This window comes from Callithrix jacchus, chromosome 3, assembly GCF_049354715.1.
Source record: "Callithrix jacchus isolate 240 chromosome 3, calJac240_pri, whole genome shotgun sequence".
NCBI lineage: Eukaryota > Metazoa > Chordata > Mammalia > Primates > Cebidae > Callithrix > Callithrix jacchus.
The window spans coordinates 192,598,303-192,619,523 of record NC_133504.1 but is presented as its reverse complement, the minus strand read 5'-3'; the positions used below and the strand labels follow the sequence as shown (position 1 = coordinate 192,619,523).

The 21,221-nt window shown below is 49.5% G+C and overlaps 1 protein-coding gene and 1 pseudogene across 2 annotated transcripts in view; both read left to right on the top strand.

Moving 5' to 3' along the window:
- PDE6B (phosphodiesterase 6B) overlaps nt 1–21,221 on the top strand; it is a 64,256-nt gene that overhangs the window by 6,722 nt on the left and 36,313 nt on the right. For both annotated transcript variants that reach the window (XM_035294411.3, XM_002806676.7), the window contains exons 2-3: nt 2,348–2,500; nt 3,491–3,580. In XM_035294411.3, the coding sequence (XP_035150302.3) occupies nt 2,348–2,500; nt 3,491–3,580 (243 nt within the window). The remainder of the gene's footprint in view (nt 1–2,347; nt 2,501–3,490; nt 3,581–21,221) is intronic.
- On the top strand, nt 13,895–16,056 carry LOC103792156 (density-regulated protein pseudogene; annotated as a pseudogene).

Below are 21,221 nucleotides of genomic sequence, written 5' to 3'. Positions count from 1 at the left end.
TGATTCTGTGTGACACCATCTGAGGGTCACATCGTGTGTATCTGTATGGCACCATCTGAGGGTCACGTCGTGTGGATCCGTGTGGCACCATCTGAGGGTCAAGATGTGCTCTTTCCAGAATCATTGGTATATGTCCAGGTGCCATGCTGTGAAGATCAGCAACCAGGGAAGGACTGCAGGTGAGGGTGTCAGTGAGGCTAGCAAGGGAGAAGCTACAAGGATGGGCTCCAGGTAGAAAGGGAGGTAAATGTTAAGGGTAGATCTGAATTCAGCAGGGAGCACACATGGTGGCCACTGTAGCACTGACAGCTAGTGGGGGAGACATGTCCAACTGCCACAAGCACGACAAGCAGTACAACATGCAGGGAGGAGTGTGCCGTGCTTGGCTCAGGTGCTGAGATGAGCCCTCAGGAGACGAAGATGCTGAAATGAACCCTCAGGGGACGCAGGTGCCGAGATGAACCCTCAGAGGACCCAGGTGCTGAGATGAGCCCTCAGGGGACCCAGGTGCTGAGATGAGCCCTGAGGGGACGAAGATGCTGAGATGAGCCCTCAGGGGACACAGGGGCTGAGATGAACCCTCAGAGGACCCAGGTGCTGAGATGAGCCCTCAGGGGACCCAGGTGCTGAGATGAGCCCTCAGGGGACGAAGATGCTGAGATGAGCCCTCAGGGGACACAGGGGCTGAGATGAACCCTCAGAGGACCCAGGTGCTGAGATGAGCCCTCAGGGGACCCAGGTGCTGAGATGAGCCCTCAGGGGACGAAGATGCTGAGATGAGCCCTCAGGGGACACAAGGGCTGAGATGAACCCTCAGAGGACCCAGGTGCTGAGATGAGCCCTCAGGGGACGAAGATGCTGAGATGAGCCCTCAGGGGACACAGGGGCTGAGATGAGCCCTCAGGGGACGAAGATGCTGAGATGAACCCTCAGGGGACCATCCCTGGGTTTCGGATCCAGTACCCGGATGTTGGCACCACTGCCCAGGCTGCCACTCCTACCAGGGCTCACTCGCCTGTCTTCCTGCTTCACCATCTTTCAAATGTTGGTTTTCCTTCAATCCAACCCACGTGTCTTTGGGCAGCAGCTGCATCTCCACAAATTGGGAAAGAGGGAGCAGGCAGGGTGGGTGCCTTTTGGGAGCACACCAGAACCTGGCCAGCCCCCAGCAGGCTTCCTCTGATCTCACATCCTTGCTGCAGGGGAGGGGTTGGAGTCTGCCATATGCCACTGTGGGGCCTCCATCCCTAGAAACAGCTCGAGATGTGACGTGCATCCCAGGAGCTCACCTTGGACCAGAGCAGTAGTTGAGGGCAAGGCCTGATATTTTTGCCCCATTGACTGGTGAGAAGCCCACAGAGCCGTCTTGTGCCTGCTGCAGGCCACACGGGTGGGAAGTCCAGACCCTGCAGGGCTGACTCCGGAGCCATCCATCTGGGTCACTGCCCCAGGGCACCCTGGCCGCACGTAAACAAACGTCAGAACCAGGAAGTAAGAGGAGGGTCTGGGGTCACATCCAACTCTCCAAGGACAGAATCCCAGTTGCCGGGGTGCCTGGTCTCAGTAACCCTCAGTGCGTCTGGGCCAGGGCAGAGCTCAGCTGAGCTGTTCCTTGCAGGGCTGGGACTTTAGACCGGAGAGAGGAGGGGCTGCTCTAAATCTGGTGGCAGTGAGGGTGGGTAGGAACCCCCACCTCCCCCCCGGGAGCCACAGCCAGGCAAAGTTCTCATGGTGGGCCCTGGGCCCCAGGGAACAGACCCCTAGGAGTGTGGGCCAGGGAGGCCAGAGGGGTGGTGGGCAGACCCCAGAGTGCAAGGACTCACACCCCGACTTGCCAGCTACACCTGCCCTGGATAGAGTGTCCCACAAACAAGCCCCCAGTCAGAACTGGCTCGTCCCACATCCCACTCACTGCTGTCTCTCTGGGGAAGAGTGTAGGCATGTCCTGTGGGGGGGCTGAAGGTAGGAGAGGCTTCAGGAGTGGGTGAGCAGGGCAGGCTCAAGAGGTGTCCGGGAGGCCAAGGCGGGGGAGGGTAGCAGGTGTTGGATGGCAGGGGAGGTGCCCAGCAGGGCGGGGCTGCCCATGAGGCCTGTCCAGGTATTCAGGGCTGAGCACTGGGAGGCACCAGCATCCTCAGCACTGAGGTGTGTGGAGCCACGCTGGAGTCGCAGACACGGGCCCAGCTCTCACTGCCCAGTGGCTATGTCCCAGTGTCCAGCAGGGCCCCTGGGGCACCTCACACCTGGAGGGCAGCGACCTCCACAGAGCTTGGTGGTGACCCCGGTGGGGCAGACTCCAGGCCCACAGAGTAACAGCCTCCTTAGCCTCTCTCCTCTCTTGGCACAGTGCCCTCACTTCAGCCCATTTGCTGACGAGCTCACTGAATACGAGACCAAGAATATCCTGGCCATGCCCATCATGAATGGCAAAGACGTTGTGGCAGTGATCATGGCAGTGAACAAGCTTGACGGCCCGTGCTTCACCAGCGAAGATGAAGACGTGAGTGCCAGGGTGGGGGGTGTGTCTGCCTCCTCTCGTGCCCATCTGCCTGCTTGTTCTGTGCTGCCCACCTGCCCGCCTGCCTGCCTGCCTGCCCGAGTGTTCTGTGCTGCCCGCCTGCCCACCTGCCCATCTGCCTGCTTATTCTGTGCTGCCCGCCTGCCCGTCTGTCTGCCCAAGTGTTCTGTGCTGCCTGCCTGCCTGCCTCCCTGCCCGCCTGTCTGCCCGAGTGTTCTGTGCTGCCCGCCTCCCTGCCCACCTGCCCATCTGCCTGCTTATTCTGTGCTGCCCGCCTGCCCGTCTGCCCTAGTGTTCTGTGCTGCCTGCCTCCCTGCCCGCCTGTCTGCCCAAGTGTTCTGTGCTGCCCGCCTGCCTGTCTGCCCTAGTGTTCTGTGCTGCCTGCCTCCCTGCCCGCCTGTCTGCCCAAGTGTTCTGTGCTGCCCGCCTGCCCGTCTGCCCTAGTGTTCTGTGCTGCCTGCCTCCCTGCCCGCCTGTCTGCCCAAGTGTTCTGTGCTGCCTGCCTCCCTGCCTGCCTGTCTGCCCTAGTGTTCTGTGCTGCCTGCCTCCCTGCCCGCCTGTCTGCCCAAGTGTTCTGTGCTGCCTGCCTGCCTGCCTCCCTGCCCATCTGCCCGCCTGCCTGCATGTTCTGTGCTGCGCGTCTGCTGGGCTTGGCTCCACATGCTCACCTGCACATTGCTGTGCTCCTGTGTGTCCGTGCAAACGTGTGTGTGTGTGTGTGTGTGTGTGTGAGAGAGAGAGAGAGAGAGAGGGAGAGAGAAAGACACAGAGACAGAGAGACAGAGAGAGACAGAGCTGGCTGGGGTGCCTGCCTCGTGCGCCTGAGCTAGCACGTGCCAGTCCATGTCTGTGCCTGCCAGGCACAGCTTCCTGGTGTTTCTAAACAGCCTCAGGTGGGCACATTTCTCCTATCCACGGTCACATGTCTGAAAACTGGAATTTTAACTCCAGTTGTGGCAATTTCTGTTTCAGGTGTTCTCGAAGTACCTGAATTTTGCCACATTGAACCTGAAGATCTATCACCTGAGCTACCTCCACAACTGTGAGACGCGCCGTGGCCAGGTACCTGCATGCTGAGCAGGGCTCTGCCCAAGGGGGCCAGGCTCCCTCCGCCCATCTCTCTGCCTGCGGTGACAGGTGGCGTTGGGCACCCCTCACCTGGGCAGGTCCCGGGGTGGGCATTGCACCAGGGAGAGTAGGGTCCGTGGCTTCTGTGGCTGTGCTGAGCTGCAATGGCCAGACCCCGTCTGCCACTTGCCTGCAACCTGGCCAGAGTGGGTGTGAGGCATCTGCAGACGGGGAAAGGGTCATCCTTCCTGGAAGCTGTCCCCAACCTCCTTGGGAGGAGCCAGCACGAGTGATAAGTGAGCAGGGGAGCAGAGGGCATGGAGGCTTGGCAGGAGGGGCTCCTGGCAGGTCCAGCCCGGGCTGAGATGCTGGGGAGGGAGGCCTGAGGACCTGATGGAGTCAGGTGTGCTGAGGTACGTGGGAAAACGCAGGGGGGTGACCTCCAGGGCAGGTGGTCCTCCCGTCTGAGACCTGGGCTCAGGGGAGACCTGGATGGACAGTGAGTGGGCTGGGAGGGACGGTTGGGGCTGGGAAACCGTCCACATGGTGGCCTCAGGGCTGAGCCACAAAGAACGGGAAAGATGACTGGCCGCCTCCTACCTCCCCCATGTCTTGTTCCGTCTGCGGCGGCTACCTGGCCCTGACTGCAAGCCTGTTGAACACAGCGAGAGGTTGAGGTCTTTATCTCAGCATCTGGAGAGAGGCTGGGTTTAGGGGCCTCCTTCTGGCTCTAGGGCTGCCTCGGGGGCAGTCGGGAAAGACGGTCAGGGCCCCTCAGGCATCCAGTCATGCAGCAGGAGGACCCTAATAAAATCCCCGGCAGGGATGCCTCAGCCCCAATTCAGGCAGGCCTCCCACAGGCCAGGGCCGTGGGAATCAGGGACCGGGGCAACTGCATCTGTGTAATTTATCTGGAATTCTTTTGCATGAGACATTTGTCTCTTCCTCCCCATTTACTAATTTATTCAGCCATCTATTTATGTCAGCCTGGACTATGAGTATTGTATGCTTAGATTATAATTCAGTACGATTTTGTTTGTTTTCTTGTTCACGTGGGTCCAGCTTTGGCGTTGGGAGCTCTTTCACTCTGCTCCTGCGCCCTTTTACATCACTGTGGGGTTTTGGTTTTGGTTTTCTCGTTTTTGCTTTTGTTTAGAGATGGAATCTCACTCTGCTGCCTGGACTGGAGTGCAATGGGGCAGTCTCAGCTCACTACAAACTCTGCCTCCCAGGTTCAAATGACTCTCCTCCCTCACCCTTCTGAGTAGCTGGGACTACAGGCACATACCACCATGCCAGGCTCATTTTTGTATTTTTAGTAGAGATACGGTTTCACCATGTTGGCCAGGCTGGTCTTGAACTCCTGACCTCAGCTGCTCCATCCACCTCGGCCTCCCAAAGTGTTGGGATTACAGGTGTGAGCCACTGCTTCCCGTCTGGCTTGGTTTTCAAATTCCTCGTTCTTAGCACTACAAGATGCCCCCGGCTCATTGTGTATTTCCTGCCCTGGTCCCACCCTCAGCCACTTCTCCAAGGAGCCAGGTTCCTTCTGCTGGAATGCAGTAACAGGAGCCATGGCCTGGGGCCGGCTGTGTTGGTTGCAGGGGTCACTGCTTCTGGGCCCTCTCAGCCGGCAGAGCAAGGGGCAGCTGTGCCCTGCCAGCCCTCACATGTCCCTTGCACATCCCTCGCATGTGCACAGAGCTGCAAATGTTCCTACACGTGGCCACTGCACTCAAGCTGATGGCTCCAGCCCTGGTCCATGACAGCACGGCTCAATCTGGCTTCTTCCTCTCACTGATGCATGAATTCCCACCCAAAAGCAGGACGTCTGGGAGCCAGCCTCCACCCATGCACTCAATTGTCCGAGTCCAGTGCTGGCACACGGCTAAGTCAGGATTGTTCACCACACATTGTGGAGAACAGTGTTGCCGAGTAGAATATGGTGTTTGCACGGTTCCTTCCCACCAGTGATGAGAGAGTTCCTGCTGCTTGACACCCTCACCAGCACCTGCTGGAATCGTCGTCTGAAGTGTGGGTGGCAGCATCTCATTACTGTTGTAATTTACAATCCCCTAATCACAGGTGATGTCGCACATCTTTTCATTTATGTATTTGCCATCTGTACATCTTAATCTTTGGTGAGGTGTCTGTTCAGATCTTTGGCCCTCTTTGATGGGGTCATTTGTTTTCTTATCATTTAAAGAGTTTTCATTTTTATTTTATTTATTTATTTATTTATTGGAGACAGGATGTCACTCTGTCACCCAGGCGGAAGTGCAATAGCACAATCTTAGCTCACTGCGACCTCCACCTCCTAGGTTCAAGCAGTTCTCTTGCCTGAGCCTCCCAAGTAGCTGGGATCACAGGTGCCCAACACCACGTCTGAATCATTTTTTGTATTTTTAGCAGAGATGGGCTTTTGCCATGTCGGCCAGGCTGCTCTAGAACTCCTGACCTCAAAGGATCTGCCGGCCTTGCGCCTTGGCCCCCCAAAGTGCTGAGATTACAGGTGCAAGCCACTGCACCCGACCAGAGTTTTAAAATATGTTTTCAAGACAAGTCCTTTATCAATATGCTTGTTTTGAGAGCTTCTTGCTGAATTAGGGTCCCAGTGCCCACACGGCTGGCAGCCTTGTCCTAGCAGGTAATGGAGGGGGCTGGGCCTGGTGTTTGCCCTGCACCTTTCTCAAGCTCTTCTTTCCCATGGTGGGCAGCCTAATGCCTAATTGTCCAGTCCACAACAGTGCTCCTCACACAGGAAACCTGTTCATATCAGCAGGCGTCTGCGGCTGCGTCTAGCCCAGGTCGTGCCTCCTGGCCATCGCCCTGGCACAGGCAGCCCAACACTCCATTCCCTCCAGTGTCCCAGGGAAAAGCTGGCCTGGGGTAGCTCCCAGGTCTTCCGATGGAAGCACAGATTCACCCGCCACTGTGATAGGAAACACGCTCAGAGATTTTGACAAGAGGTCCTGGGCAGGAAGGCATCATGATTCAGGAGGGCAGTTTTGTGTTTTGCAGGGTGTTTTTTTTTTCTTGGGACAAGGTCTCACTCTGTTGCCCAGGCTGGAGTGCAGTGGTGCAATCATAGCTCACTGCAGCCTCAAACTCCCAGACTCAAGAAATCCTCCTTCCTCAGCCTTTCAAGCAGCTGGGACTACAGTGTGCCCCACTACACCTGGCTAATTTTTTTTTTAGAGACGGAGTCTTGTTGTGTTGCCCAGGACAGCAGGAGGGCAGTTCTGTGATGGTTTTCTGGGGTCCACAGTTCACAGGAGGCGGGAATGGCAAATCAGGCAGAGCAGGGTCCCTGCAAGCAGCAAACATGAAGGGATAGAGACCCAGTCCCTCAAGTTCATGGGCGAATGTCTGAATGGCCTTTTCTAAAGGAAATGGGTAGAGATGGGGAGCCCAGGCTTCTGGGCAGGAGACATACCTCTAAGTTCTATGGCTGCCATTGGCTTGAGCCATTTAGGTGCAAAACTGGAAACTGTCCAGGGTGACTAAGCCCTGATTCTGGAATGAGAAAGTTAAACTTGTATTCAAAGAGTGATGCTCAGGCCAGGTGCAATGGCTCACCTCTGTAATCCCAGCACTTTGGGAGGCCGAGGTGGGAGGATCGAAAGGTCAGGAGTTCAAGACCAGCCTGGCCAATGTGTTGAAACCCCGTCTCTACTAAAAATACAAAAAATAGCTAGGTGTGCAGGCGTCTATAATCCCAGCTACTGGGGAGGCTGAGGCAGAAGAATCACTTCAACCCAGGAGGCAGAGGTTACAGTGAGCTGAGATCACACCACTGCACTCCAGGCTGGGCAACAGAGTGACTCGGTCTCCAGAAAATAATAATAATAAAAGAAAAGTGATTCCAAGACCAGGAGCAGTGGCTCACCGCTACAGGCCAAGCACTTCGGAAGCTGAGGTGGGAGGATCACTTGAGGCCAGGAATTTGAGACCAGCCTGGGCAATATAGCAAGACCCCCATCTCTAAAAAACAAGAAGAGTGATTTGCAAATATTTTTTTACCAGGAAGTGACTTGTCTTTTAATTCATTTAACACTGTATTTTGCAAAATAGTTTTTTATTTTATTATAATAAAGTCCAATTGGCTGGGTGTGGTAGTTCATGCTTGTAATCCCAGCACTTTGGGAGGCCAAGGTAGGCCGATCACCTGAGGTCAGGAGTTTGAGACTAGCCTGGCCAAGGTGGTGAAACTGCATCTCTACTAAAAAAAGATACAAAAATCAGCCAGGTGTGGTTGCAGGTGCCTGTAATCCCAATTACTCAGGAGGCTGAGGCGGGAGAATTGCTTGAACCTGGGAGTCAGAGGTTGCAGTGAGCCGAGATCACACCATTGCACTCCAGCCTGGATGACAGAGCGAGACTTTGTTTTGAAAAGAAAAAAAGTCCAACTTACCATTTTTTTTCCTTCACAGATTGTACTTGGTGTTGTATTTTAAAAACTCATCACTAAACCCAAGGTGACCTTGATTTTCTCTCATTGTCTGCTAGAAGTCTTATAGATTTTTATTTAAACTAGGTGTGTGCTTCATGTTGTGGACGGTATAAGGTGCATCTAGATTAATTTCTTTCTTTTTTTTTGGCTGTGGAAGTCCAGTCGATCCAGCACCATTTGTTGAAAAGCCTACTTTCTCTCCATTGTATTGCTTTTGCTGTTTTGTCAAAGATCAACTGACTCTATTGGTGTGAATCTATTCCTGGGCTCTCTGTTCTGTTCCACTGATGTACGCGTTCTTCCTTCCACAATGCCAGACTTGATCACCGTAGGTTTAGAGTAAGTCTTGAAGTTGGGAATGTCAGCTCTCTAATTGTCTTTCTCTTGCGGTACTGTGCTAGCTATCCTGGGTTTATTGCCTTTCCATAATAAGTCTTGAAGTTGGGAATGTCAGCTCTCTAATTGTCTTTCTCTTGCGGTATTGTGCTAGCTATCCTGGGTTTGTTGCCTTTCCACATAAACTTTAGAGGCAGTTTGTCAATATCCACAAAATAGCTTACTGGTATTGTAATTGAGACTGTATTGAATCTGTGGATCAACTGGCCTCAGTGGCTCACACCTGAAACCCCAGCACTTTGGGAGGCAGAAGTGTGTAGATCACCTGAGGTCAGGCGTTCAAGACCAGCCTGGCCAACATGGTGAAGCCTCATCTCTACCAAAAATACAAAAAAAAATTAGCCGGTCTTGGTAGTGCAAGCCAGTAGTCCCAGCTACTCAGGAGGCTGAGGCAGAAGAATTGCTTGAATCTGGGAGGTGGAGGTTGCAGTGAGCCGAGATCACACCATTTCACTCCAGCCCGGGCAACAAGAGTGAAACTCTTGTCTCAAAACAAAAAAATCTAGATCAAGTTGGGAAGAATTGCCGTCTTAGAAATAATGTATATTCCCATCAATAAACACAGAATATGTCTTCATTTATTTAGATCTTTGATTTCTTTCATCAGAATTTTACAGTTTTTGCATATAGATCCATAATTTTATTAGATTTGTACCTAAGTAATTTTTTTTCCATGGTAATGTAGGTGATATTGGGTTCTTAATTTCAAATTCCAATTGCTATTGCTGTTATAAAGCAAAGCAATTGACCTCTGTATGTTAACTTTGTTTCCTGGGCAGAGAACAGGTGAGGTGCAGTGGTTAGCCCACGAGCCTGGCCTGGCTGAGCAGGGGGTCCCTGAGTGCCCGAGGCTTCATCTTCTCCTTGGTCATGTCCAGGAGGCCCGCCAAGTACCGTCAGATCCACACTTTTAAACCGAGGTCTATTGGGCTGTGCAGTGGGGGCAGGCCACCCGGGGTCCAGGCTCCTGCAGGACCCATGAGGCTGTGACTGCAGCCCCACACACAGCCATTAGAGCCACGCTTTTAAACCCAGGTCTGTGGCTGGGGGTCCCTACAGCACCTGCCCCTCCCCGTTGCTCCCCATCCACCCTGGTCCTCACTGTGTCAGGACCACAACTGCCCCAGGGTCCTTTTGCCAGGACACTGTCCCAGTGGGTCCTAGCACCCAAACTCCCTGCACCGCCCTCTCCCACCCCACGGCCCACCCTCTGCTCTGGTGGCCTACACCCCTCACCTGTAGTTTCCTTCCTTATCTGTGGCTTCCTACCCACAGATTAGGAAGTAAAATCCAGCCAGGTGCAGTGGCTTGGGCCTATAATCCCAGCACTTTGGGAGGCCAATGCAGGTGGGTCACCTGAGGTCAGGAGTTCGAGGCCAGCCTGGCCAACATGGTGAAACCCTGTCTCTGCTAAAAAATATAGCTCTGTTTCCGGAGAGGGCTCTCCTCCTGGCTAGCTGTGTCCTCACTCCATAAGCAAGATGCCTTGCTACGTTCATTGCTACTTCCAGGAGTTTTTTACTGATTACTTGGTGTTTTTACCTAGAAAGGCATGTCATCTGCAGGCAAAGATAATTTCATTTCTTCCTTCTCAATCTGTATACATCATATTTCTTTTTCTTGTCTTATTGCACTAGCTAGGACTTCGAGTACAATGTTGAATGTGAGTGGTGAGAGGAGGAAGACATCTTTGCCTTATTCCCAATCTTAGGAGAAAGCATCCACTTTCTCACCATTAAGAATGACATTGCCCAGCATGGTGGCTCATGCCTGTAATCCCAGCAGTATGGGAGGCTGAGGCAGGCAGATAGCTTGAGCCCAGGAGTTTGAGACCAGCCTAGGCAACATGGTGAAACACCATCTCCATAAAAAATGCAAAGAAAGTTATCTGGGCCTGGTGGCGTGTGCCAGCAATCCCAGCAATTGCCACTGCACTCCAACCAGGGCACAGACACTCTCTCAAAAAAAAGACAAACCCACAGCCAGTATCATACTGAATAGGTAAAAACTGGAAACATTCCCTTTGAAATCTGGCACTAGACAAGGATGCCCTCTCTCACCACTCCTATTCAATATAGTATTGGAAGTTCTAGCCAGAGCAATCAGGCAAGAAAAAGAAATAAAGGGTATTCAATTAGGAAAGGAGGAAGCCAAATTTTCTCTATTTGCAGATGACATGATTGTATATCTAGAAGACCCCATCGTCTCAGCCCAAAAACTCCTGGAACTGATAAGCAACTTCAGCAAAGTCTCAGGATACAAAATCAATGTGCAAAAATCACAAGCATTCCTTTACACCAATAACAGACTGAAAGAGCCAAATCAAGAACGAACTGCCATTCACAATTGCTACAAACAGAATAAAATACCTAGAAATACAACTTACAAGGAACGTAAGGGACCTCTTCAAGGAGAACTACAAACCACTGCTCAACGAAATCAGAGAGGACACAAACAGATGGAGAAACATTCCATGTTCATGGTTAGGAAGAATCAATATTGTGAAAGTGGCCATACTGCCCAAAGTAATTTACAGATTCAACGCTATCCCCATCAAACTACCAATGACCTTCTTCACAGAACTGGAAAAAAACACCTTAAACTTCATCTGGAACCAAAAGAGAGACCACATAGCCAAGTCAATTCTAAGCAAAAAGAAGAAAGCTGGAGGCATCACACCACCTGACTTCAAACTATACTACAAGACTACAGTAATCAAAACAGCATGATACTGGTACCAAAACAGAGATATAGACCAATGGAATAGAACAGAGGCCTTGGAGGCAACGCCACAAATCTACAACCATCTGATCTTTGACAAACCTGACAAAAACAAGCAATGGGGAAAGGAGTTCCTGTTTAATCAATGGTGTTGGGAAAACTGGCTAGCCATGTGCAGAAAGCAGAAACTGGACCCCTTCCTGACACCTTACAGTAAAATTAACTCCAGATGGATTAAAGACATAAACATAAGACCTAACACCATAAAAACCCTAGAAGAAAATCTAGGCAAAACCATTGAGGACATAGGAGTAGGCAAGGACTTCATGACCAAAACACCAAAAGCATTGGCCACAAAAGCCAAAATAGGCAAATGGGACCTAATCAAACTCCACAGCTTCTGCATGGCAAAAGAAACAGTCATTAGAGTGAATCGGCAACCAACAGAATAGGAAAAAAGTTTTGCAATCTACCCATCTGACAAAGGGCTAATATCCAGAATCTACAAAGAACTAAAACAGATTTACAAGAAAAAAACAAGGCCATTCAAAAGTGGGCAAAGAATATGAACAGACACTTTACAAAAGAAGACATATATGAGGCCAACAAACATATGAAAAAATGCTCATCATCACTGGTCATTAGAGAGATGCAAATCAAAAGCACATTGAGATACCATCTCACGCCAGTTAGAATGGCGATCATTAAAAAATCTGGAGACAACAGATGCTGGAGAGGATGTGGAGAAATAGGAACACTTTTACACTGTTGGTGGGAGTGTAAATTAGTTCAACCATTGTGGAAGACAGTGTGGCGATTCCTCAAGGACCTAGAGATAGAAATTCCATCTGACCCAGCAATCCTATTACTGAGTATACATCCAAAGGATTATAAATTGTTCTATTATACAGGCACATGAATGTTCATTGCAGCACTTTTACAATAGCAAAGACTTGGAACCAACCCAAATGCCCATCGATGATAGACTGGACAGGGAAAATGTGGCACATATACACCATGGAATACTATGCAGCCATCAAAAATGATGAGTTTGTGTCCTTTGTAGGGACATGGATGAACCTGGAAACCATCATTCTCAGCAAACTGACACAGGAGCAGAAAATCAAACACTGCATATTCTCACTCATAGGCTGGCATTGAACAACGAGAACACATGGACACAGGGAGGGGAGCATCACACATTGGTGCCTGCAGGGGAGAACTAGGGGAGGGTCAGCGGGGAGTGGGGAGTTGGGGAGGAATAACACGGGGAGAAATGCCAGATATAGGTGATGGAGAGGAAGGCATCAAACCACACGGCCATGTATGTACCTATGCAACCATGTTACATGTTCTTCACATGTACCCCAAAACCTAAAATGCAATAAAATATATTTTTTAAAAAAAGACAAAAAAGAGAATGCCATTAGCCCTAGGGTTTTTGTTGAATTTTAAAAATCTAATTGTGGAAGTTCCCTCTATTTCTAGTTTGCTAAGTGTTTTTGTTTTGTTTTATTGTGTTTTTTGACTGAGTCTCGCTCTGCTGCCCAGGCTGGAGAGCAGTGGCATAATCCTAGTGCACTGCAACTTTCTGCCCCCAGGTACAAGTGATTCTGCTGCTTCAGCCTCTTGAGTATCTGGGATTACAGGCACCCGCCACCATGCCCAGCTGATTTTTGTATTTTTAATAGAGCCGGGGTTTCACTATGTTGGCCAGGCTGGTCTTGAACTCCTAACCTCAGGTGACGCATCCACGTCAGCCTCCCAAACTTCTGGGATTACAGGCATGAGCCACTGCACCCAGCCATGTTTTTATTCTGAGTGAGTGTTGGATTTGTCAAATAGTTTTTCTACATTGATGGATATAACGTCATGTGTTTTTTTTTTTTCAAATTTTGAAGGAGCTTTGCATACCTGTGATAAAAGCCACCTGGTCATGGAGTGTAATGATTATTTTCGTACATTGTTAGATTGGTCTTACCATGTTTTCTTAAGAATTTTTGCATCATATTCATGAGCTATATTGGCCTGTAGTTTTTCTTTCTTATAATGTCTTTATCTGGTTTCCTTATTAAGGTAATTTCAACCTCATTGAATAAGAGTGTTCCCTCTGCTTCTACTTTTTGGAAGAGATTGTAGTGAATTGACAAAAGTTTCCTAAATGTTTGGTCAGATTCAGCAGTGAAACCATCAGGGACTGGTGCTTTCTTTTTGGATAATTATCAATTATTGATCCAATTTCTTTCATACTCAGAGAACTCTTCAGATTCTTCTACTTCTCCTGGTGTGAGTCTTGGTAGTTTGTGTCTTTCTAGTAATCAATCTATTTCATCTTAGTTAAAATCAAATTTTGAGGGAAGACTTGTCACAATATTTAGTATTTATTTTCTTCTGCTTGCTCTGGGCTTAATTTGATCTTCTTTTTCTACTTTCTTAAGTTCTGAGTATCGATTTAGATCTTCTTCTTTTTTAATATGTGCATTCAGTACTATAAATTTCCCTCCAAGCACTGCTTTCCCTGCACCTGACAAATTCTGATAGGTTGTCTATTTTTATTCTCATTCAGTTCAAAATCTTTTAAAAGGTCTCTTGGGACTCTGGCCCATCTGTTATTTAGAAGAGTGTTGTTAAATCCATTTGAATTTCTCAGCTATATTTCTGTTATTGATTTCTAGTTTAATTGCACTGTGATGTAAGAACATATTTTTCGGTTGCTTCAGCTGGCAATGGTGGCAGGAGCAGAGCTGGTGGGGGCCTGTGCGACCACCTGGGTTTGTGATATGGCTGCTGCTATTTCTGAATCCAGTGGGGCTGATTGCCAAGGAGACCCAGGGAACCGTGCCAAGTTAGATGCCGATTACCCACCTCAAGCCCTTTGTCGTGGAGTCTGTTCGTTACCAACACAGTACTGTGAATAAATGCCTGATGCTGCTAGTTGTAGACAATGGTTAGAGAAGAATTTTCCTAATGAATTTGCAAACCTTACTGTAGAAAATTCACCCAAACAAGAAACTGGAATTAGTCAGGGTCAAGGAGCAGCAGGGGAAGAAGAGGAGAAGAAAAAACAGAAGAGAGGTAGAAGGGGTCAAATAAAACAAGACAGAAAACCGTACACGAAAGGTTACTACAGCCAACATTCCCAGAGCAAAAAAGAAGCGTGTGACAAGAGTGTGTGGCCTTGCAGCTTTTGAAATTGATCTTAAAGAAGCACAAAGATTTTTTGCTCAGAAATTCTCCTGAGGTGCCTCAGTAACGGGGGAGGATGAAACTGTCATTCAGGGACACTTTACAGAGAACATAATTGATGTCATTCAGGAAAAATGGCCAGAGGTAGATGAGGACAGCGTCGAAGATCTTGGAGAAGTGAAGTGAATTTGAAAATTTATCTGCACTTACGGGCCTGAACTGAGAGTCAGTATGCCCAAAGGGAGAGAGGCCTTAAACACACACACACAGACGCACAGACACACACACAGACACACAGACACACACACACAGACACAGACACACACAGACACACACACACAGACACACACACAGACACACACACAGACACACACACAGACACAGACACACACAGACACAGACACACACACACAGACACACACACAGACACACAGACACACACACACACAGACACACACACACATTTATTTATTCTACAGTGAAACTGTAGACTGCCCTCGTCCTTGGCATTTTCACTGTTTTGTTTTTTTATTGCCAAAGTCATATAAACAGGGGAGCCTGTCACGCTCACACATGAACAGAATTTAGTCAAATAAAACATTTTGGTCATTTGATACCGACTTTCTCTCTCTTTTTTTTTTTTTTGAGATGGAGTCTCATACCGTTTCCCAGCTGGAGTGCAGTGGCACAATCTCAGCTCACTGCAACCTCCGCCTCCCAGGTTGAAGCGATTCTCCTGCCTCTGCCCCCCAAGTAGCTGGGATTACAGGCGCCCACCACCACGCCTGCCTAATTTTTTGTATTTTTGGTAGAGACAGGATTTAACCACGTTGGCCAGGCTGATCTCAAACACCTGACCTCGTGATTTGCCCGCCTTGGCCTCCCAAAGGTCTGGGTGTGAGCCATGATGCCCAGCCTGACTTTCTCTTTTTCTCTTTTTAACTTTATTCTTTGAAAAACCCAGTAGACTTTGTGGGGAGCATTTTTATTGATTATTTTACGGATCTAAAGCTGGGTGATCTTTTCAAAAGAGTGTGAACTTGGTTTCCTCACCAGTAATATGTCCCCTTGCATCTTCAATGTGATAGTTTTGAGATAGGTGAGAATCTAATAGATTTGTGGTTGAATTTGCTTTGCTGTTACAAAGTCCACCCGGTAACATACTGTTGGTAGGAGTCGTTCGCGCTATTCTGGAGATCATACTAAAAACCTTAAAACCACGTGTGTGCCCTGTTTCAATCAGTAAGCCACTTCTTTGACATTAGAAGACATTAGAAGAAATAACCTTGCATAAAATTTATGGATGAAAGTATTCATCACAATATTATGTATGATAAAAAATTGCAAATGTTATAAAGGAACAATTGGAAAATGGTTGAAGAAGTGATGGTGCATTGTGTGGTAGAATGCTATGCGTATGTTTAAAGAATCATGTTTCCTAAGATGACTTGGAAACATGTTTGATATGTCAAGTGGGGGCATCCCAGACGTTTATTTTAGAAATTTATCATCATAATTTTAGACATTTATCACCATCATTGTTCTGAGTGGAAGGCCATTCAGAGAGGCCACAGGTTCTTATTCTGCCTATAAATTATGTGAGTAAAATTCTGCAAACCAATTAAAAACGTGCAGCCATGCTCAAAATGTAGTCCTGGAAACAGTGATTGAAACATGTTTCTCACAAGAGAAAAGTGACAGTTTTAGTGATGCGTTAGATGAATTTAAACTTTAAGTCAGGGCCGGGCGCGGTGGCTCAAGCCTGTAATCCCAGCACTTTGGGAGGCCGAGGCGGGTGGATCACGAGGTCAAGAGATCGAGACCATCCTGGTCAACGTGGTGAAACCCCGTCTCTACTAAAAACACAAAAAATTAGCTGGGCATGGTGGCATGTGCCTGTAATCCCAGCTACTCAGGAGGCTGAGGCAGGAGAATTGCCAGAACCCAGGAAGCGGAGGTTGCGGTGAGCCGAGATCACGCAATTGCACTCCAGCCTGGGTAACAAGAGCGAAACTCCGTGTCAAAAAAAAAAAAAAAAGATGCATGTATCCTGTAAACCTACTCCTAGGTATATGTTCCCAGAGAAATAAATGATATGGTCACAATAAATAAATAAATAATGTTCATAGCCACTTTAAAAAATAAAATTAAAAAAAATAAACTTTAAGTCAGGTGCTGCAAATTGGAAAGAAGACGTGGTGTTTTAAATTTCTGTGGACGCTTTTAAGAAACTTAGAACCCATGAAACCACTGTTTATCGCCATGCAAATTACAATCTCGAATGAGTGTTTTTTAAAAATAAAGTTTTAGAAACTGTAATAAAGATGTAAAATTTTTAAATGAAAAAACATATTTTTTGTTATTTGTATTTTCAAAATTGTGTTAAGATATGTTTTATGGAACGGAATGTGGTTTCTGTTGCTGAATGCTCCACGTGACCTTGAGAAGAACGTGTATTATGCTGTTGTTGGACGAGGTGATCTACAGATGTCAATTATGTGCAGTTGAACAACAGTGTTGTTTATTTATTTATTTCGAGACAGATCTCACTCTGTTGCCCAGGCTGGAGTGCAGTGGTGCCATCTCAGCTCACTGCAACCTCCACCTTGTGGATTCAGGTGATTCTCCCGCCTCAGCCTCCTGCATTGCTGGGACTATAGGTATGCACCACCATGCCCAGCTAATTTTTGTATTTTTAGTAGAGACGGAGTTTCGCCACGTTGGCCAGGCTGGTCTGGAACCCCTGACCTCCGATGATCTGTCTGCCTTGGCCTCTCACAGTGCTGGGGTCACAGGCATGAACGACAGTGTTGTTGGGTAAGGACAGTGATGTCCTCACTGCGGCTCTGCCTGCCGGACGTGCTCATTCTGATAGAAAGCTGGTGAGTCTGCAGCTGAGTGGTGGATGCGTCTCTCCTGGCAGTTCTGTCGGCTTTTGTTTCGTGTGTTCTGATGCTTTGTTATTAGATGCGTGAACGTTCATGATTTTTGTCTTCATAGAGAGACAACCTCTTTATCATGTTGTCCCTTCCACCAATAATTTGCCTTTTCTAAAGTCCTCTTTGTCTAAATTAATATGGCTACAGCTGCCACAGTTTCTTCTGACTAGTGTTAGTGTAGTATATATTTCTTCATTCCTTACTTTTAAACTGTGTGTGTCTTTACAATTAAAGTGGGTTTTTTTATAGACAGCACATACAGGGTCAGGTCTTAGGTCTTTTTATCCACTCTGAGAATCTGTCCGGTGGCGTATTAGGCTGTTCACATTTAAGGTGATTCTTGATCTAGGTGGATTAATAGGTACCATATTCTCACCCATTTTCTCTGTGTTGGCTTATTCCTTATTACGTTTCTCATCCCCTCTCCTTTCTGCCCTCTCCTGTTTTAATCGACCATCTTACCCCACACTCTCTCCTCTCCTAGCTTATCAGTTATTCTTGTTTTTCTAAAAACTTCCAGCATCGCTGCAGAATTTGCGGTGATCATTTATGAGCACTCTAAGCCCTCTTCCAAGCAGCACTGCACCACTTCACTTAGAGTGCTGCTCTCTCACACCCTGTGCCTGCAGCTTCTCACTTCCGCCCTTACAAAGTTTATCCATGTGATAGTTATCTATTAGAGAAATCAAGAAAACAAAATATGTTACTGTCCTGTCATTTGTTTATTTTCTCTCTTCCTTCTTTCTCGCAGGTGCGAGTTTCTGACCTAGCTCATTCTTCCTCTTTCCCAGGAATATTTCCTTCAGGGCAAGTCACTGGCGACACGTTTCCTCCGTTTCTGTTTGTCCGAGAACGTTTTTATTTCTCCTTCACTTCTGAAGGATAATTTTACTGGACGTAGAATGCTAAGTTAGCACGTTTTTCTCTCAACCCTTCAAATGCTTCACTTGGCTCTCCTCTTGCTTCACAGCTCCTGATGAATGTCTCCAGCGTCTCGTTCCAGCCACAGTCAGCTGTTTCCCCACCCCCAGCTTCCCTCAAGATTTTCAGCTTGATTTTCTGCACTTTGAGTAGGATGTGCCTTAGGATCCATTTTTTGGGGGGGGGCATTTGTCTCCTTTGGCCGTCACTGAGCATCCTAGGCGTGTGGTTTGGTGTCTGTCGATAATTTCGAGAACTCTCAGCCATTTCAAACATGTCTTCTCCCTGCTCTTTCTGCTCCTCCGGCACCCGCCGTCCACTTGCACCGTCTGTACTCGTCTCTCTGCTCCGCTCCCTCCGCTCGTGGCTCCCTCTGCGTTTCTGCATTTCTGCAGCTGCACGCCCCCTTCCTCAGACACGCCCAGCCTCCCACGGGCAGAGGCGTCCTTCACTTCCATCTTGCTTTTCCTGTTCTCCAGCACGTCCATCTCTTCGCTCACGTTGCCACCTGCTCAGGTGCACCGCCTCCTTTTTTAAGTCGTGCCATTAGCATATTGATCATTGTAATTTTACCTTATTTTTTATTTTTGGGGAATTATCTGACTGGGAATTTAAAATTACTATGATCAGGCCAGGCGAGGTGGCCCACACCTTTAATCCTAGCACTTTGGGAGGCCGAGGCAGGCAGTTCACCTGAAACCAGGAGTTCAAGACCAGCCTGGCCAACGTGGTGAAACCCTGTCTCCACTAAAAAAATACAAAAAATTAGCTGGGCGTGGTGCATGTGCCTATGATCCCAGCCACTGAGGAGGCTGAGGCAGGAGAATCGCTTGAACCCGGGAGGCAGAGGTCACAGTGAGCCGAGATCTCGCCACTGCACTCCAGCCTGGGTGACAAGAGTGAAACTCCATCTGAAAAAAAAAAAATAGAAAGAAAGAAAGTGAGTAAGATCCAAATGTCAGGATCGTTCTGCTGTCTGGTCAGCCCAGCCCTAAAACAGGCAGTAAGAGAATTACCAACACTTAGGAACGCCTCGTTTCCAGGCTCCCACAGGCGTGTGCAGACCGGCTCTATTCCAGCCTCTCACAAGCGTGTGTAGACCGGCTCCAGGTGGGTTCTAACACACGACCTTCGGGTCTCCATGCAGGGCTTTCGATTTTGCATGGGACGTTCCCAATCCTGGGAAACGCTGTTTCTGGCCTTCCCCTCCAAATGGCATTTTTAGGAATCCTGACTAGCACGGGGCACAGGTCTGCCTCCAGCTCATTTTGAAAATCAAAGTATATGATGAGCAAAGACTGGCTCCCACAGTCTGCCCAACGCCTGGACCTTGTCTCCCTCCTCCTTGAGCTGTGGAGGGAAAGCCGGGCACTGGGATTAAAGCAGCCCCCAGGCCCTCACCCTCCCTCTGTCCAGGGAGACAGTCCCCGGTGCTCACCCTCCCTTTGTCCAGTGCCCTCACTACCCACTGCTCCCGAGTCAGGAACTACCTTCTGTCCCAGGCACCCTCCTGGGCTGGAGGCCTCTGTCATTCCCTTTCAGAAAAGCCTCTCCAACGTTCCCGTCAGAGCCAATAGGAGCCACAGGGAAGCCATGGGTTAGGCCCATGCAGAGCTTGGGTTTTGGCTTAGCAGGGCAATTCCCATGGCCCAGTCTGAGCTGCAGCAAAGCTGGATGAAGGGCCCGTGGGTGCAGGGCTGCGGCTCCCACCTCCGGGCCAGCGGGGGTCAGGACCCGATACTTGTGTAAGGATGGAGGACGTGCCCCCACTCAGGTCAGGTGTGGGAGGAGTAGGGGAGCCCTCGTCTCAGCACGTCTGACTCTTGCATCCCGTGAGTGAGCAGAGGCATTCAGAAGCCAGGCAGCCAGAAGGGGCGGGCGTGGTCTGTCCTTGTCCAGCCTCATGGCTCAGGGCCCCACCACGATGCACTAGATGGAGCTGGGGGGAAACGCCCTAGCACAGCGGCCCCTCTGCCATCGTGAACGCCTGAGCACAGGCAATAGTGACCCACCGTGACGGGCAAGGTGGATGAGCCCTGGTGTCTATCACCTTCACTCTTAATATAGAATTCTGGTTTATAGGTGACATGATTTAATTGTAACAGTGGCTGTGTTTAACCACTGCTCTCAGAATTCCTGAGGATTCAACAACCAGCTCCTGGAAGCCCTCAGCCCTGACGCCGAGACACACGCTAGATTTAGGATGTCAGCGCCCCGGGCCCAGAGGCGGGGAAATTTCTGCAGAAACCAGGCTCCTGGGGCTGGAGCTTCAGCAGGGACACGGCCCGTCCTAGCGACTAGGCCTCCAAGAGGTGTCGTGGCCCCTGCCTGTTGTGAAGGTCTAGGAGTGCCATTCTCAGACCCCCAGGCACTCGGCAGGGTCTCTCACGCTGACCACAGCCTGGGAAGACGGTTTGCTGGTGGACCGCGAAGGCCCGAGTGCTTGCCTCCAGCACAGCCATGGCCCAGGGCTCACAGGGAGACTGGCCCTTCTCACCTGGGTGGGCAGCCAGTGGGGGTCCCATCTGCCCTGACCCCTCAGGACCTCCTGGCCCCTCCTTCCCATAAGCGATGAGACCGAGCAGCTCCCCTTCCAGGGCCACACACGTGTCTGTGGCCGCTGCCCGCCAGATGGCACTGGATGCCTCATTTCCAGGTACACTTGGCAGCCACCACTGTCACCCTGGTTTCCCCTGGAGCATTAAACCAGACCTGGATCAGGGCAGGAGGGGACACAACCGCAGCTTCCCCGCGGCCCCGAAGCCCCGGCCAGTCGAGCAACCCCCAGGTGCCAGCTGATGCCGCAGGTGGCACGGGGTGCTGGGGCGCTCGGCACGGGCTTGGGTCAAGAGGGGTCCCGCTCCCTGATGGGGCGAGTCCGGAAGAACTGGGGTGGCCTCAAGCCACACCTCAAAAGGGGCTGGTCCCATCCAGCCCTGGATGTTTGGCTTAACAAGTTTTCAACATTTTAAAGTTGAGAGATTTCACATAAGAATTGGGGTCTCTACATCTGGTGAAA